General features: G+C 40.6%; 2 protein-coding genes and 1 long non-coding RNA gene across 3 annotated transcripts in view; 1 reads left to right on the top strand and 2 right to left on the bottom strand.

Annotated features, from left to right (window-relative positions):
• Window positions 1–3,675, top strand: part of LOC145483994 (uncharacterized) — a 10,736-nt gene extending 7,061 nt beyond the window's left edge. Inside the window, exon 2 of the long non-coding RNA XR_014048974.1 lies at window positions 329–3,675. This is a non-coding gene — a long non-coding RNA (uncharacterized LOC145483994). The remainder of the gene's footprint in view (window positions 1–328) is intronic.
• The window catches only part of LOC145483989 (uncharacterized), a 301,335-nt gene that overhangs the window by 10,407 nt on the left and 273,516 nt on the right, over window positions 1–17,412 (bottom strand). The gene's annotated exons all lie outside the window — the stretch shown is intronic.
• Window positions 5,596–8,489, bottom strand: LOC145483991 (tumor necrosis factor-like). The gene is made up of 5 exons (XM_081462585.1): window positions 8,352–8,489; window positions 7,797–7,859; window positions 7,573–7,626; window positions 7,361–7,430; window positions 5,596–7,184 (listed from the first exon to the last, which is right to left on the bottom strand). The coding sequence occupies exons 1-5, from the start codon at window positions 8,436–8,438 to the stop codon at window positions 6,856–6,858; spliced, it is 603 nt and encodes a 200-aa protein (XP_081318711.1). The 5' UTR covers window positions 8,439–8,489; the 3' UTR covers window positions 5,596–6,855.

The raw sequence follows: 17,412 nt of genomic DNA on the forward strand, positions 1-17,412 counted from the left end.
GGTTTCAACTTGTCTGATCGAAAGCTTGACGTTGTCTTGCGCGCCAAAATAATGCAAACGCAAGCTTACGTCACAACGTAGTTGAAGAAATTCATTTCCAGATCCCGTCTTTGAGCGAGTAAACTTTCCACTTTGTTTTGTACACCAGGCGAAAAAAACAAGGAATACAAACACAGGGCAATGTTTTCCTATTACGTTGGAGACCACATGCAAAAATTTGGGCGCTTTTGAACGAAAAAATCATTTTTCACCCGAAAAAGTCACTTACGTCAGTCTTGCACTAAGCCATTCAATTACAGGTTAATATTTAGCCTTTCTTACTTGTCAGGGGTGAGAGCACTGATAAGAAACATCCTTTTCGTAAGTGGTGTGGACGTGTTGGCGAAATAAGGTCCCTTCTCCCATGAGGAGTTCCACTGTTGGCCCTCACAGCAACTGCCACTGCAGCCACAAGAAAGAGAATCATGCAGCTCTTCAGTTTTAAACAAGACTTCGAAGTTATCATCAGTCCAAACAGAAAAAATGTGAAACTGGTCATTAAAAAGGTGACAAATGACATTATTTGTAATTTTTCATGGTAGGCTGAAGAGGTTAGCAGAAACGGGGTTGAATGTCCAAGGACTTTGATTTACGTTAAAGACTACCAGACATGTGGGGAACTTTATAACTTTTTCATTAATTCCTTACAAGATAAAGCCTACTGGCCATCAAATTCACCAAAGAAATCAACAAGTAGGATGATTGCAATGTACCACAGTGAAACATCATTAAAATTAAATTCAGCAGCATGTGTTGTCATCATTGACAGATCCCCATGGAAGTGTGTGCATAGGCGTATGGGCCGGGGAGGCGGGGGCCGGGGGGCTGCAGCCCCTGGAGTTTGAGAAATTTTTGAAAATTTTCGGGCAAAACGCTGATGATTCGGGCAAAAGTACTCGGGAGAAAACATTCTTAAAGGTAGCCTAGGCATACACGCCAGGCTTGTAGGCTACTTTCTCTGATATTTGCCTTGTCAAAACGGAGTTAAGGTGAAATGATATAAGGATCCAGGTATTCTGTTTTGGAGAAGCCACATATTGTTTAATTGTGTATCGTGAAAATCCACGATATGGATATTATTAATTATTTCCATCAACAAAACAATGATGAAAGAATCAAAACAAAAGAAAACCAAGACTTTTGTTTTGTGGTGGCTCTGAAAAGAGCCATTTTGAATGGCACAAAAAGCAGTTCAAAAATCTTTCTTGAACTTTTCGTTTGAGGAAGAATTAACTGTTTCTTGTTTTCTGGCTGTTCATCATGGTAAATTGGGCATGCGTGGTTTCAAAATAACTCCTTTTGGAATGATAACAGTTTCATTACACATGAGAATTGTGAACGTTTTTGTTGTTACTGCGATTTGAGTGTGTTTGAACAACACTCACGCTTTCAGGCATTGTGTAATTTTTTTTCGGGCAATAAGGTCACCACGCCCCCCAAGTCGGAAGGTGCCCGAACATCTATGAGCGTGCGAATAGTCATTGCAACGAGTTGCCCTCGGAATGGGAGTTGACTTTAAATGTCTATATCGGGTTATCAATTACGGTCCTCCAAATGATATTGGATCATATGTACAGGCATTTGGTAGAGTGGGTAGGGATAGGATGAATTCTGAAGCTTTACTCCTTTTCCATGGCTGTCAACTTCGACTTTGTGAGCCAGAGATGTTAGATTTTACCATCTAAATGAAACCTCTCAAGCACTGCTTTATATATGGTACTATTCATTTTGTCTACATTTTTTCAAAAGGAAAGTTACATCAAGGATTTTTCTGAAATGTTTACATTGACCATTGTGAGGTGTCAAAGAGTTTACCTCTCAATAGTCCATCTAATTGAAATAAGTGCTTACTGTATGGAAACTGCTGTTTATATAAATTTCATATTAACAGTTGTACAGCTGAACAATATCTTGCTTTTTTTGCTCTATGGCTGCCTTCCAGGTCTTCACCTTTTTGTCATAGTCGCATGAAGCCTCCTTAATTTTCATGTTCACTGCTCTCTTTCCAACACACAAACCAAGTGTTTGAAGTCTGGAAAAGCCCTGATGTCATGATAAAATGCAAATACACGTACCACATGAATCATACAAGAATCTGTCAGTTCACAATCTGTTAATCCCCTACTGAAATAATACTTATAGACACAGAATAGAGCAAGGAAACGTGTACATGTACAAAAGTACACATGTATGTACTGGATGTAATTCTGGAAAGAGAGGCAAAGAAACAATAATGGCAAATGCTTGAATTGCACATTATAGACAACCTAGTGGGTTAAGCGGGTTTGTGTGTGATGCATGTGGTCATACAGATACTTGACTAACCTACTTGTGCTGGAGTGTGTGTACACAATGATAACAGAAAATATATCAATTTAAAAAGAATGAACCTTCTTTCTTGTGCGGCCAAGAAAGAGGCAAAAGCCAACCAGGTGCTGGACTGTAGACATCCTCTGGTTCCTTCCTTTTAGGAGGATTGCACCAGCAGTTCCCATGAATGGTTTTAGTTTGGAGCCCAGTTTGCTGTTAAATGCATTGTCCACAATAGTTTTCAGAAATTTGTCAAGAGTAGTTGCTTGTGCTCGCCACTCCTTAATAAGTCTTGTCCACTTGAAGGCCTTTAGGTCTTTCAGTGATGTTGAATACACACATTTTTTGTTCTGTAAGCTTTCTGCATCCCTTATCCAATTTAATACATGCTGGATTTACAAGTGCTTTCTGTATTTTTTTGGCCTTAAAGGCAGCTCTGCCAATTTTTCTTTAGTATGATGCGGAAAGTGGCTTGGAAAGGGAGATGCCAAGGTTTTGAAGACTGTGTGGTAGTTCTCCCACAATTGTTTTGAATTTGTAATGCACAATCACCGACGAAAAAAAAAAAAAAGAATTTCTGAATTCAACAAGTTTTCAAAGACCACTGCACAAGTGCTTTAAACCCTAAATGTGAAAGTACATGTTTTTATTTTAATTTGCAGAACATAATTCTTACTATTTAGTCAAAATCTTTTAACCATTTCTGCTGCAGTAATATTGTAATAATTTTTCCAGTGTTTTTATTATTATTATTATTTTTTAGCTTAAGATGAATGTCAGAAATCATTAATGAAGAAGCAGGCATGGGGACTATCCCCAATCAAATGGAAAAATAGTTTGAATGAATGATAACTACATGAATGGTTGTTTTATCTTTTGGTGTGTTTATTAAAATTGCCACACTGACTATAGTTAGTCCTCTCTACTAACTATGCACTTGTTAATTGTTATTGTTACTAGTATTATATATATATATATGAACTTTTCATAGCTCAGGTGGGCTGTCATAGAGACTTAGAGACTATAATAAGTGAACATTCTAAGTACATTTTCTTACGCTATTTTATTGTTATTTGTAATCAAGCGAGTTGCGGTCAGCGGTTTCTGTTTACTGGATATGGTTCATGTAACACACGCGAGAAACACATGGTCGTTTTCTGTATGCTTTCATGGCCGCCTTGTGAAACACTTATTCTCTGAATATACATAGTTTGAATGGAACTTTGTCGACTCCTTGATATTTCTTCATTGTAACTCTGTCTTCATGACATGGACTTTGGTCATTTGTACATATGATGAGGCCAAGCTGATGAATAGCCTGCGGGCGATGAGTGGTGGTCGGGGGGGGGGGGGAGGGGGGATGGCAGTGGACTCTCATTATTACGCTCATCGTACCTTTTGTTCAGCCTCAAAAGGTCCACAGTGGAAACTTTTGAGGTACCTTTCAGGGTATTGAGTAGTCCAGTTCTGGCCCCTCTCTCTGTCACGCAATACTACGCTCTTAGAGAAGAGAGGGTCCAGGGACAATTGTCTGCGCATGCTCGCGCTAAACCAATCAGAGTGCAGTATGTATCTATCGGGGGACACCAATTTGGTCCCCCCCCCCAAAAAAAAAAAATTCTTCAGGGGCGAATAACGTCATGTCCATGTTCGTCCATGTGCTTTCTTTCGAGTGTTGCACAATATTGCGGACTTTCGAGTGTCGAGGAAGCTTATTGTGGACTCTAGCGGATACTGAAGTTAAAGTTCAAAGTCAATGTTAATGGCATTTAAAAACCTTGTAGACATGTCTTCACGAAATGTGTACGGCTTTTCGAGGCAGCTTATCGAAGACTGTAGCGGATAAGTTGTTTATTTAAAGTTCGAAGTCAGTGTGGCATTTAAAAATCCCGCAGACATGTCTTAACGAAATGTGTACGACTTTTCGAACCCACAGAAAGCTGTAGTTTGGCAGCGTGTTATGTACCCTCTTCTCTGCGACCGAAACCAATGCTGCTTTCTGCTGAATAAATCAAAGGAGGAAATGAGTTTCACTTCGCTGGCCTAGATTCCTGTGCGCAAACTATGAAACGTAAACCCAACGAAAGTGTTTACAGAGGAAATGAGTTCAACTCCTGGGGGGGTACTTTGGGAATTTCTGGGTGGGGATGTTCCGCTGGAACCCTGGAACCCTTAGCCTATACCAGAGCTAGTTCAGCTGAATTTTGCTACCCTATACTAAAGTAAACTCCCCAAATGCCCCATCTATCGAGACTGTTGAGGCTGATTTGCAAAAATTTTAACTTGCCGATTTGATTTTTTTATATTTTTGAGAGGCAATTCCTGGTTTCCTTAGTCTAGATAAAATCTTCAACCAACCAGTCAGTTTTGTGAAAAATGATACACTATTCTAGACGCAAACGCTCTGATTTATATACCCTATCCTAGAGTAAACTGCTTGAAAACCATACCCTTCACAGCTGCACATGTAGCCCATATATGGCAGTACCCCTGCCGGGGTTCAACTCGCACAGGGTTGCTTTGGCACACGAACCTGTGCTACGTTTCATTGTTTCGGAAGCGAAAATGCTCTGTAGCTGTTACCCCTAAGCCAAGGCGATTCAAAGTCGTGTTCGTAAACAAAATAATTGTCCTAGTTTTGGTACTAAAAGCACGTCGTCTCGCATACTAACGGAACAAACATAGTTGGTGTCGATTTACATGGTCAGTATAAAACATGCACTGCGGACTGTGGACTGCGGACTGCGGACTGCGGGCTGCGGGCTGCAGACTGCGGATTGCGGACTGCAGACTACGGACTGGGTGTAAAACACAGACTTATGTATAAAACGCGGACTGGGCATTACGGACTGGGCATAAAACGCGTGCGGACTCGGGTATAAAATGGGGACTGCGGACCAAATGCGGCCTCCCGATTGCAGTCCATGTTTTTTACTGACCGGCCGTAACTAAAATTCCACAATACATGTATTAACGAGAACAACCCCTCTCTTATGCAGGTGCTTTGCGATCAATTCATTTGTTTTCGCCCCTGCTGAAGGAAGACCAATTTCACGCCTACCTAACAGCTAAGGCGCAAAATGCTGTCCCTAGAATGTTTTGTTTTTTTAACATACCAAACCTACCAAAACTATTAGTTTACAGTTTGAGGCTATTAATTTATACAGTTTATTTGCCATAGCCAAAGAACGTCATATCACAAATCATAGGTAAATAATTTTTGATATGCTCATTCCATCTCTGGCATTCTTTAAGTTATAGCCCATAATATAAACATTTTTCAGCAAAACATTCTGTCACGTGACCCCAGCTGCAAAGAGCCTATCAGCGACACCAGACAAAAATGTGGTCTAAAAAGTTACCAAGCTTTGAAACCCTTACCCTCAGCTCATAAGGATATGGTGCAGTTCCGTTCACGACACCGAGAATGCAACGACTGATGAAACTCAAATCACAAACGCACCGAAGTAAAAGTGATGGAAATGCATTTTTACCACAACTGCTACTAATCTCGTAATCTGATTGGCTATAATTTGCCATTTTCGATATGAGTCCAGACCAAGCTGCTCGAGTCAATGTGTCGCCCAATGCCTTTTTTAGCTCGCGCTCTGGAAAAAAAAAAACAACATTTCCTTTGACGTTGATGTTGTGGTAAGAAACAAATCGAAATGTGGTTTAGTGTGGTCTGTACTCTTTTTATCGACAACGATATGCGTCATCACACTGGTCAAAATTTGTTCTGGACTCACTCGGCTGCTCCTCGTGAATCCACAACATTTTGACCACTGCGATGACGCGTATCGTTGTCGATAAGAGTAGAGACCACGCTAAACCACATTCGATTTGTATCCAATGAGATGACGTCACCTACAGCCTTGAGGTTAAACACCCCTCCAGCGTACAGAGCACCATGGTCTGAACTCAGTGGTTGTATGATGATGATAAAGACATTGCTGTTCACACGAACATCGACTCACACGGGAGTGATAGTAAATTTGTGCGTTGATGAAGTACCGTTAGCACTTTTACCAAAAGTTTCTTTTTTGTTAATTCCTAAATTGTTTTGACTGCGTTGTGGACACAAAAATTGGGGGATGTGAAATGAGAATGAAGTGAAACTTCAGGATATGGAGATGCGCGAACCCACCGGATGTTTTGGAACTTAATCTGGGATTTAAGAATCTTTTTAATAGAAGAGCAACTTGAGAAGATGAGCTGATTCCAAATATTTACCTTTAAGGTGTTTTCATGCGCTGGTTGATCAGCCTGGTACTCAATTGCAACAAGTTAAAACAGTAATCCACGAACCTCAAGGACCATCCTTTTCATTTATTGATATGTTTATTTTGATGAAAAATTACGGCCATCTATATCAACTGAGACTATTTTGAGAGCGAAGTAATCAAGACAACTCGGACTAGCAAAAACCGGAGCTTTTTATCTCTAACTTATCGATGAATGGCGTAGCTTCGTTTGGCACTACACTTGTCTTTCAGTGAATGAAACTCATATTAAAAACGCCCCAAAATAGCTGTGAACAGTAGCCATGTATATCTGGATGGAGGAATTCACATCCAACGAGATGACGTCACCTGCCTTGAGGTAAAATACCCCACCTGCTTGCAATGTACCATGGTCTGTCCCTGAACTCGGTGGCTGAATCATAGTAACGACTTTGTTGTTTACGCGAACATGGATTCTCCCACTGGACTGATAGTAAAGTTGTGTGTAGATGTAGTACCGTCCAGGGGTGGGCACAGTCAGTTTTCCGTCGTGGTACTTCATACCGCCTGCTAGGTGGCTGTGTGTGGCATTGACAGACCAGTCCTTTATCACTAGAAGAAAGTTCAAAATGACGCGTTATTCAAAAAGAAACACGTTTGCAGACATTAGTGTTTGTTTAAAATGGTATTTAGTTAGTACACTAAGTTTAAAGACTCGAGGTATACATACAAGACTTCAGATCGATATCACCATCCGTCAAAAACTTCAACAAGAATAATTAAAATACCTGTGTTGGCTTGATAAGTCACGGCTCTCTTATTGACAGCTTCAATGTGAGCGGAAGGTTTGTTTGGATCCTGTGTTAGCATAAAAGATAAAGGAAATGCCAGACTAGCTGTCGATTTATAACGTAAGACGACATCCACAAACAGTGACTTGAACTGAATTCAAACAATTCCCAAGCGGAGAATACACAAATTTCCGTCCACCCATGATTACCTGCAAATTGCATTTACAATTAGTTCCTGATTCTCCTTTCTCTCCCTTCTCGCCCTGAAAAGAAACATATTTTGAAATCGGGATCATCTATGCCTCAAATGTTGCTAAGTATGACATAACTATGACGGTGAGTGAGTGAGTGAGTGAGTGAGTGAGTGAGTGTGTGAGTTAAGGCCGTCTAAGTAAATGAAACCACAGAACAATGGTTGACATCGTTGCTGTACCTTCATGTCTTCTTTACCATACACATTGATGTTGATGGGATTACACGGTGTTGCACTCTGTGACTGAAAATAAATAAGTTCCACAAATGAACTTAGAATAGGGGGACCAACTGTAACTAAATATAATATAACTTACTGTTGAACCATTATCTAGTGTTCAATAAGAATTCTATCTCAAACTGTGAGACTACTCGTGAACAAATCTTGGCTTTTGCAAAACAAGACAAAACAAGACTCCAATGCTGTAGCCGACAGCATCAATGAAAAATTTCAGTCTTTCTACATCATCGCGTACAGACGCCAGTTTTTGAGAATCCTCTATGTCAAGGAATCTAAAAATCAGTGTTTCAAGAAACAAGAAACGTTTCAAGAAACGTTTATTGAATCTCTTGAATAGAAAGCTACTGTTGGGATTCAAGTGTATTAGCAGGAAAGATTTCGTACGGCGTCTTTATCCAAAAAAAAGTTTGATACCTCACGTAGATTTACCCGGATGACTATCATATGTGATCAGATTAAGAAATTACTCTAACTGATATCAAATCCTCAACTTACCTGACCAGCTCCAGTTGTATTACCCAAGGACAACTTGGTATAAGTCAAGAGGGCAAAAACCAAAACGAATTTCTTCTCGACAGCCATGAATTTAGATCGAAGTTGAAATGATGACACTTCGGACTAAACCGCACATAAAATTACTGTTTACTGATTTTTTTGTGTATATATTTAAAAGCGGTTAAAAACAAGAACTATCATTCCTAAGAAAACAACAACAAAACAAAAGATTCACAGCTTTTGTTTGGCTTGACGTAAGATCGACGAGCGACATCTTTCATGTATACTGATACCAAGGTTTGTTGATACATATTTAACAACTTTAATTTACTTCTCGTTAGAGATAAGGTTCAGTTATATTTTTCCGTCATCTTTAGTCCACCTATGCCCACATATAAACTAATTTTTTGGAAGCAATAAATCATATCACTTCGATGTTTTTTCTTATATCGGTTAGTTATTCAGTACTATATTTTTAGGCAATATAGCTCATGAAATTGGTCACGCCTAATAGGGTAAATGAAAACTTAGACATGACAAGATGAACAAAGAAATACTAATAAGTTAATGCCCGAGGTGACCTCGTAGCTGTAGTGATAGACCTTTCAACAAACAGTTTTCAGTCTAAGAACTTGTGCCATCACAGAGGCGCGGGTGATATATACAACGAAAGCGAGAACCACACTGGAATAAACTATGCCCGTGGTCTTGACAGTACGGACCGAGCGCAGCGAGCAGTCCCTATAAAAATGAGACAAAGGGCCGATATTAGTCTACCAGGCTAGTACTGTCTCGCAATCCCGATCAAGTTTTTTTTAAAAAGTTATTTATTTCATGACGGGTTAAAGACACAGTAAACTTCAAGCGCACAATTGTCATTGAGAGCCGAGTTTTTTCACACTCCCATCTGATCCGTTTCCAAACGAAAGTAAAGAATGTAAGAAAAATAATATTTTACTATGGCTCAATTTCAGACCAAATCAGCTAAACATTTATCAGTACCCTTTGGGACTACAGATATACAAGTACCTGTAAAGCAAAGAGAAGGAAGACTTCTCCCTCCTCCTCTCCCAGTCATCTGTGCCCGTAAGGGGACGATGAGCCGCGCTGCCCCAGTTTAACAGGCTGGCCAGGCTTGCCGAAATGACTCTTATCCTGGTATAATATGAACCGCGCGAGACCGGAACGAGCTCAATTTTGGCGCGAAGTGGTTTGCATTGGTAAGCCATGCTGACCCGTTGGACATGATTACATGGAAAATTTCGAGCCCAGTTGGTCGGGATCCCGGCTCACGAAAGTCACCAAGTTTATTTTTCTTGCGTTCAATAAACGTGCCGAGATCTCGTTAAACCGAGCCAGCCTGCCCGGTTAGTCTAATCAACCAAAGAACAAGCAAATATTATGACATCATTTGTTTTGTCATCATTTGTCTGTTTGAGTGGTAGTTCCTTCTCGTTCCTTCCAGCCGCGGTCAGACCCTTCTAGTCGGAGCCTGTACGTTCACAGGCCAGCGTAATGTCAAGAAATATCGCCCCTTTCCAATCGTTAATCGCTATCAGGCTATTGTCCGCGTTGTCCTAGGCAACCATTTGAAAAAAGTAGATTGATTCGATAACTCTAGTTTTATATTCAGTGACACAGACAAAGTTTTCATCGAAGCAACCAATTTCAAGCCAAAGATACCATGAATTTTGCTGGTAATATACTTAATCCAATTCTAGAACAAATGGCTTTTATGTACACGACAGACACTACGCCATGATTTCACAACCTCGTGCTTTTATTACCCATCATGCTTTTTGAACTTACAAGGTGATTAACGATGAAGCGTACACGACATCTCCCTCCTTTTCCTGTTTTAACGCGAATCTGAACTTGGTCTAAATTAAGTAATCATAAGACCAAGAAACAACGAACATAAAAAAGGTCACTGTCCATGATTCATGCAGTTAGCTATTGTTCATGGCCTCCAAGTATAAAGTAGATAATGGCAAACTAGTGTTCATAGTCCTTAAGGTAAGCAGGCTCTTTGACAAATCGTCCAGAACGAGTACGCACTGTATGTTTCTGCACTTGTGGAGGTGGTGTTTCCGCAGTACAAACAGGTGCTCTACTGTCTTTAGAAGTGTGGGTGGTTGATGACGCCTTGGTGTGGTCGTGCGCAGACTGTTGGTTCGTCTTGCGATGCTCGGCATTTGCTTGGGTGTCTGCGGTTTCTCCGATACGTCTGACCTTCTGGTGTTTGAGAAATGTATAATCTGGGTGTGTGGTGCTCACTGATCTCTGTGGCTGGCACCCACTTGTTTCCATGTTGTAATGAGACCTTTTCACCATTGTTGAGGGGTGGGAGCTCTTTAACACTGTGTTTATTATAGTAAACTTTCTCTTTAAGCTTTCTTTTCTGAAAATGTTCTTTGACTTCTTGGGCTCCATGTGTCTTTAAAAGGTCTGCATGTGTTGGTAAAGATGTTTTCAATCTGCGACCTATGAACAATTGTGCAGGCGATAAGCCTATTCCTTCTAATGGCGTGTTCCTGTAGTTCAGAAGAACCTTGTACGGATCTTGTGCTTTCTCTAAGAGGCTGTCAATGGCTTGTACTGCTCGCTCTGCTTCTCCATTTGCCTGAGGGTACTTGGGGCTGGAAGTGGTGAGTACAAAACCATAGTTGTTGCTAAATTCTTTGAATGCTAAGCTGGAGTATTGAGGTCCATTGTCACTGATTAGTTCATCCGGGATACCATATTTTGCAAACTGGCTCTTCAAGTGACAGATGACATTGTTACTGCTCAAGTTGTTCAGTTTGGCAATTTCTATCCATTTTGAGTAGTAATCAACACTCAGCAGGTAATGAGCACCATTGAATTCGAACAAGTCACTTGAAATTTTAACCCATGGATTATCTGGTAGCTCTTGAATCACCATTGGTTCTTTGGGTTGCGTTCTCTGGAATAGGTTGCATCGGGAGCCATAATCGGGGACGGAGACCGTAAGTCTTGGGATCCGCGCGCACCTATGATATGGGACAATTTTTCTATTTTTAGAACAAATTGCGCTATCCTGACGTCATATATCCGCGCGGATCCGCGCACGTGTCGGGGGCTCTCGCGTGGATGTTGTCACGTTGAGTGATCAAATGGTGAGAGCTGCGAGATTCTCTTGCAGATTTTTCACAGCGATGGCAGGGAATAAGGCAGGGAATAAGAACCAGGACTCTTATATGTAGTTTTATGCCCTGAGCTAATGGAAAAAGTGAGTTTTTTTTTTTCGCGCTGTGAATGAATAATATCTGCTCGCGCTAGTTGTACGCGTAAGTTTTTCGTTTGTTCTGTGAAGAAAAGTTATGTAAGAAAACTCTTTACTCTGGTATCGAGTTGATTTGTGAGTTTCCCAAAAAATGCTTAATCATAACCAAACCCTCTTTTTGATAGATTCTTTTGGTTTCTGTTTGTTTGGCGAGTTTGCAAAAGTTTTTGAAAGGAAAGTCTGACGTGTACATTCAGTAGCTCATTTGCACACAGGCAGCCCAAGCTCTCTCTATGAACCACACAAGCAACACAATATGGCATCGAATTATAAGGGTTTCTATGGGATTTTCTACAAGATATCCATGGAGGTAGTTAAAAGTGAAAATTCTCAATAAAAAAGGCGTACCTTATTCCATACGTGTGTTGTTTGCTCCTGGTGTGGTTATTTTACCGATTGAACTTGATTTAAGCGACTTTTTTGAATTCCGGTTTTCCCTTTATAAAGAGAGGACAAGGCGAAACACCTCAGTCGGAACAGCCTGCCGAACGAAGTCAAAAATCCTAGGCTAAAATGTATCCACGGCCACAAATCCACCGCAGAATTCAAGGGCAAAGGTTGATCTTTCATTTCAATCGTCTAGCCACACAATCGCAGCCCTGCGAGCGACGCCAGGCGGCTCTTCGTGTCCCCAGTGAAACGATAAAACTATGGAAGAGCTCCGTGTCGTTTGATCCGCGACCCAACGACCGTTGAAATCGGCTTGGTAACCTCGTCATGTTGGCAAACATAGACTCGCGGGGGTACTAGACCGCAATTTGTCAACCAAACTTCTTGTAACATCCGGGGTCCCCTCAGGTCGAGTTTATGATGCAAAGTAAAACTCGTACAGAACGCTTTTGCAAAATGGCTTCAAAACCAAAGAATAAACGTAAGATCAACGGCGAAAGCTCCGTAGAAACTGAGGAGATACAATCATTTTTGAAGTGAAAGTCGTGGTAAGTTTTCTCGTTTATGCACCTTTGATTTGTTTGTATAAAATATTCCCGAGCTGATAAACTAAATTTGCTTCTCTTAGGGTATTGTGGAATTACGAATATTGTGAGCAAACCGTAATGGAAGCCAGCAAAATTTTGTCTAGAGCATACGAAGAGAAAGAAATTGCCTTAAGTAAATTGAACTCTGTTTTGCTCGGGGGAATTCTTAACGAATTATGGGGAGATGAAGTTAAATTGGTGAGGCGGGGACCAAGTAACTCAAAGGTGCATAAACGTGAAAACTTACCATCACTTCCACTTCAAAAATGATTGTATCTCAGTTTCTACGGAGCTTTCGCCGTTGGTCTTACGCTTGACAAATTTGACAAACTGCGGTCTAGTACCCCCGCGAGTCTTGGTTTGCCAACATGACGAGGTTACCAAGCCGATTTCAACGGTCGTTGGGTCGCGGATCAAAAGACACTGAGCTCTTCCACAGTTTTATCGTTTCACTGGAGACACGAAGAGCCGCCTGGCGTCGCTCGCAGGGCTGCGATTGTGTGGCTAGACGATTGAAATGAAAGATCAACCTTTACCCTTGAATTCTGCGGTGGATTTGTGGCGGTGGGTACATTTTAGCCTGGGATTTTTGACTTTGTTCGGCAGACTGTTCCGACTGAGGTGTTTCGCCTTGTCCTCTCTTTATAAAGGGAAAACCGGAATTCAAAAAAGTCGCTTAAATCAAGTTCAATCGGTAAAATAACCACACCAGGAGCAAACAACACACGTATGGAATAAGGTACGCCTTTTTTATTGAGAATTTTCACTTTTAACTACCTCCATGGATATCTTGTAGAAAATCCCATAGAAACCCTTATAATTCGATGCCATATTGTGTTGCTTGTGTGGTTCATAGAGAGAGCTTGGGCTGCCTGTGATTTGCATAGTGCAGCGCGCGCTCTTTCAAGTCCGAGTCGGTGTTTTCAGTTGTCAACAAACCTTGACAAAGATTTATTTCGTGGTCTTTTGTGCCGAGATGCTGCAACAGTTTTCACGAACGCCAAAAGGCTACTAATATCATGTGTGTTTCTTTAACATAGTGAAATTTTACGCGCGAAAATAAAAGAAAAAAGGAGTTTTGATAACTCAACCAAAAAAATTCAAAATCGTTATTCGAGTTGATTAAAGAAAGTGTCGTCGTAATTTTGCTGATTATTTCTGCTGTATTCACATATTTTCAGCTAAGCTTTTAATATGTTCTCAAACATTTATCAACCTTAAACATATTTAAAAACTAGAGATATTATATGAGTTCGATGTACGTTTTCCCAAAAGTGGGGAAGTCCAATTTGTCATGTTTTACTGACTGTACAAAACACGCATCGGCGGGCGCTCTTATTCATCGACAACAGACAATTATTTTTACACAAACAAAACTGAGCAGCATCTACAGACAAACTTTATTGTCGCTTATTGGGCCTTGATAAAACATCAAGCGTTGCTTACAATTCAGGCGAAACTCAAACTTGCAATTATTTTTTTTTGTTTTACTTTTCGGTCCAGATAGACTCTGGCGAAATCCTCGCAAGCCTGTGGCAAGAGGAGGGAAACTTTGAAGTCCTGAAACGCTGCTATATCCAAATATACCCAACTAGTTTTTTGCTGTGGTTTGGAAGAGCTGTTAATCTTCAAGATATGTGAAACTTAGAGTGGAGTAATGTACAGCTCATGTAAAAGAAGCATCCGTCGGAACACAACTTGGTCAGCCATATCATATCTAAGCTTAAAGCGGAACATACCTAAATTCGATACTGTCTTACTTCACTCAAACTGGAGCAGCTTACGACGAAAATACTTAAGCAAAATTCCAACAGATGTAAACGTGTTGAGTTGTGGGCCAAAAACATGACAAAATTTCGGGAATTTCGGACGCCATTTCCCCCGCGCGACATCCGCAAAAATCCTCGCAGCATGTACGCGCGTGTGCCTCAGGCGATGGCGCAATTTGTTCTAAAAATAGAGTTATTGTCCCATATCATGGCTACAACCCCAATACTAGAAATGGCGTGCGCTTACGGTCTCCGTCCCCGATTATGGCTCCTGGTTGCATATGGAACACTTGGACACCTTATCTTCAATCTGAGAGGACATGCCAGGCCGGAATAAGATGTCTCGCGCTCGCTGTTTACATTTGACAATATTTTGATGTGATTCAATTCATGGATGCGGTCTAGCATTTCTTTTCTTCAACTGTGAGGAACAATGAGCTGTTGCGCTCTAAATAGGAAGCCATCAACAGATGAGAGTTCACCCCTGTAGCCCAGTACTGGCGAACAGCATCTGGAACATCTTCCTTGCCATAGGGCCATCCATACTGGATTACTGAGCTTAAGGCTTGCATAACTGGATCAGCGGCAGTGGCTTGTTGTAACTCCACATACTTCACGGGTGAAATAGGAAGATGTGTTGTGAGGTGAACTTCAATAACTTCCAGGTCTGGAATTTTAAAGGTTTCGGTAGTTTCTGGAAGTTTCTCTTCATCACTATCTTCCTCTTCTAAGAAGTTTACTTCTTTTCTGGCTTAGAACGGCAAACCCTTGCGAAATGGTTCAACTTTTGGCACTTGGTACATCGCTTTCCTTTTACGTAACATTTGTTGTTTCCATGTTTATATCCACATTTGGGACACTCTTTACTCGGCACTTCTTTGTTTTGAGTGTGTTCATTTTTCTGCTTTTGAGTCCGTTCAGATTTTTGGTTTCGCTGGTTTTGCTCTATTAATGCTAGCATCTTCGTTCGCCATGGTTTCTAATTGTGCCTTTGACATTTCATCAGTTCTAGCTATGTCAATTGCCTTTTCTAAGGTAAGGTCTGAACCTTCCTGAATGCGTTTTTCTCTGGTTTTGGCAGAATGGCATCCAATGACTACTGTAATAGGAGAACTTTGAGAACTTTGATGGGGGGTCAGCTCGGCTCTCACTACTACAATAGATCGTTGGTTATAACTTCTTTATGTGTCTTCTCAGCACACTCAATGGGTTCGGCGTTCAACTGGTTCTGGCTTGGAAATTCTACTCGAGTTCTTTTATGGGGACCAGATACGAACTGTCAATCATCCATCAAAATGTCAGAAAATGTCAAGATTCGTAATCAATTCTTACGCAATGACTTGCGCAGTACGCTTCACACGAAGGTGTTACATCGGGAAGGTTCATCTCTGTGATTACGCAAACTTTGTCAAAATCGTCCCTTTTTCCTAAATTTTTACTTACATACTTTAGCTATCTGGCCCCGATAAAACAACGCAAGCAATATAAAAATTACAAGGAATATTTTTACAGAATAACATAAACTAAAGTAACAAGATTGTACCAGAAAAGTCAAACTAAAAGTTATTGCGCACGTAATGTTCAAACAACAACTTGTACGAGATTTCGAAGAAGAAAGGGCGTTCCTTTGCTGCTCTAGCTTGTTCCGCCTACTCCATATTTTAATACTAAGTTGTTTACGATATTTCTGGTCGATGGTCCCTGTACAAACAAGGCACTAAAGAACAATTGCCTTTACAACTAACACCTTGTATACAATAACCTTATTCAACTTTGAACTACAAGATAATTATTACTTTTAAATAACAAGAGTTATTCCCAAGGAACAAGTTCGCTTTGGCTTCGCTTCGGGAAAAGCATAGCTTTACTTTTGAAAAACACTATCGCTAACAGTACTTCAAGTTCCTAGAGCAAGATACTAAAAAACTACTTGTCATAACTAATTAAATCGATCACGTACAAGGACACTTGGGAAATCAACTCATTGGTTGAACACAAAGACACTATTTACGTTTTCCGATGCGAAGCCAAAAACCCGCGAAATGAACAAAAGGACTTAAAGATGCCGAATGTATTTGGAAAATTAAAAATCACACCATCTAAGAACCTATTTCCATATTTTTCAAACCAGTACGTGTTTTTTCGCTGAGAACGTCAATTGAACGTCAATTGTATTGTTTAACACTACTCTGTCTCGAACCATTTCATCTGGGTCAACATAACCACAATCCTTAACAAGTAACTTCAAATCAGTGAGAAATTGCTCAAATGACTCACCCTCTTGTTGAACTTTCTGGTGGAACTTGTACCTTGCAAAACACTCTATTTGATTTGGTTTCACATATGCTTCATATTTTGTGTACTTGTACGTGTTGAGTTTCTTGGCCTCTTCTGCTCCAAGCTCCCACGTACTGTATATTTCACGACCTTTGTCTCCAACCCATAACATTAGGTAGTTGCACTTCACCTTTTCACGTTTTTGCTTGAGAGAACCACCAAAAGTGAACTCACAGTGTTTTTTTGAAGGCCTTCCACTGACGCACTCGGTAAATCACCGCTCGACCAATCCATCTTTGGAGTGCTGCCAGCTGAAGAATTTCCATCCATTTTCTTCGCTATCTCTTTAAGGCTGTATTTTGACTCGTGATCGAAGCTCGGGGTTTTTCTTTTGGGCGTTAAAATGACTTATTCTGACACCGTGTTATGTACACGACAGACACTACGCCATGTTGTCGCAACCTCGTACTTTTATTACCCATCATGCCTTTTGAACTTACAAGGTGATTAACGATGACGTATACATGACAATTGCTAATAATTGTTATCTATCGCAAACTCAAACGGAGGTTAATAGGTAGGCCAGGGGCCCGTTTCTCGAAGGCCCCGAATCTCAAACCTTATGACTACAGAGCTGTTTTATTCACATATTCTTAATTTGAGCAGAGGTTCTCTTCATTCAAGACGTTTCAGGTGTATACAACTCTCTGTCTTTAATACCGATTAACTAAAAA

The sequence above is a fragment of the Orbicella franksi genome, chromosome 4 (genome assembly GCF_964199315.1).
Source record: "Orbicella franksi chromosome 4, jaOrbFran1.1, whole genome shotgun sequence".
Classification (NCBI taxonomy): Eukaryota; Metazoa; Cnidaria; class Anthozoa; order Scleractinia; family Merulinidae; genus Orbicella; species Orbicella franksi.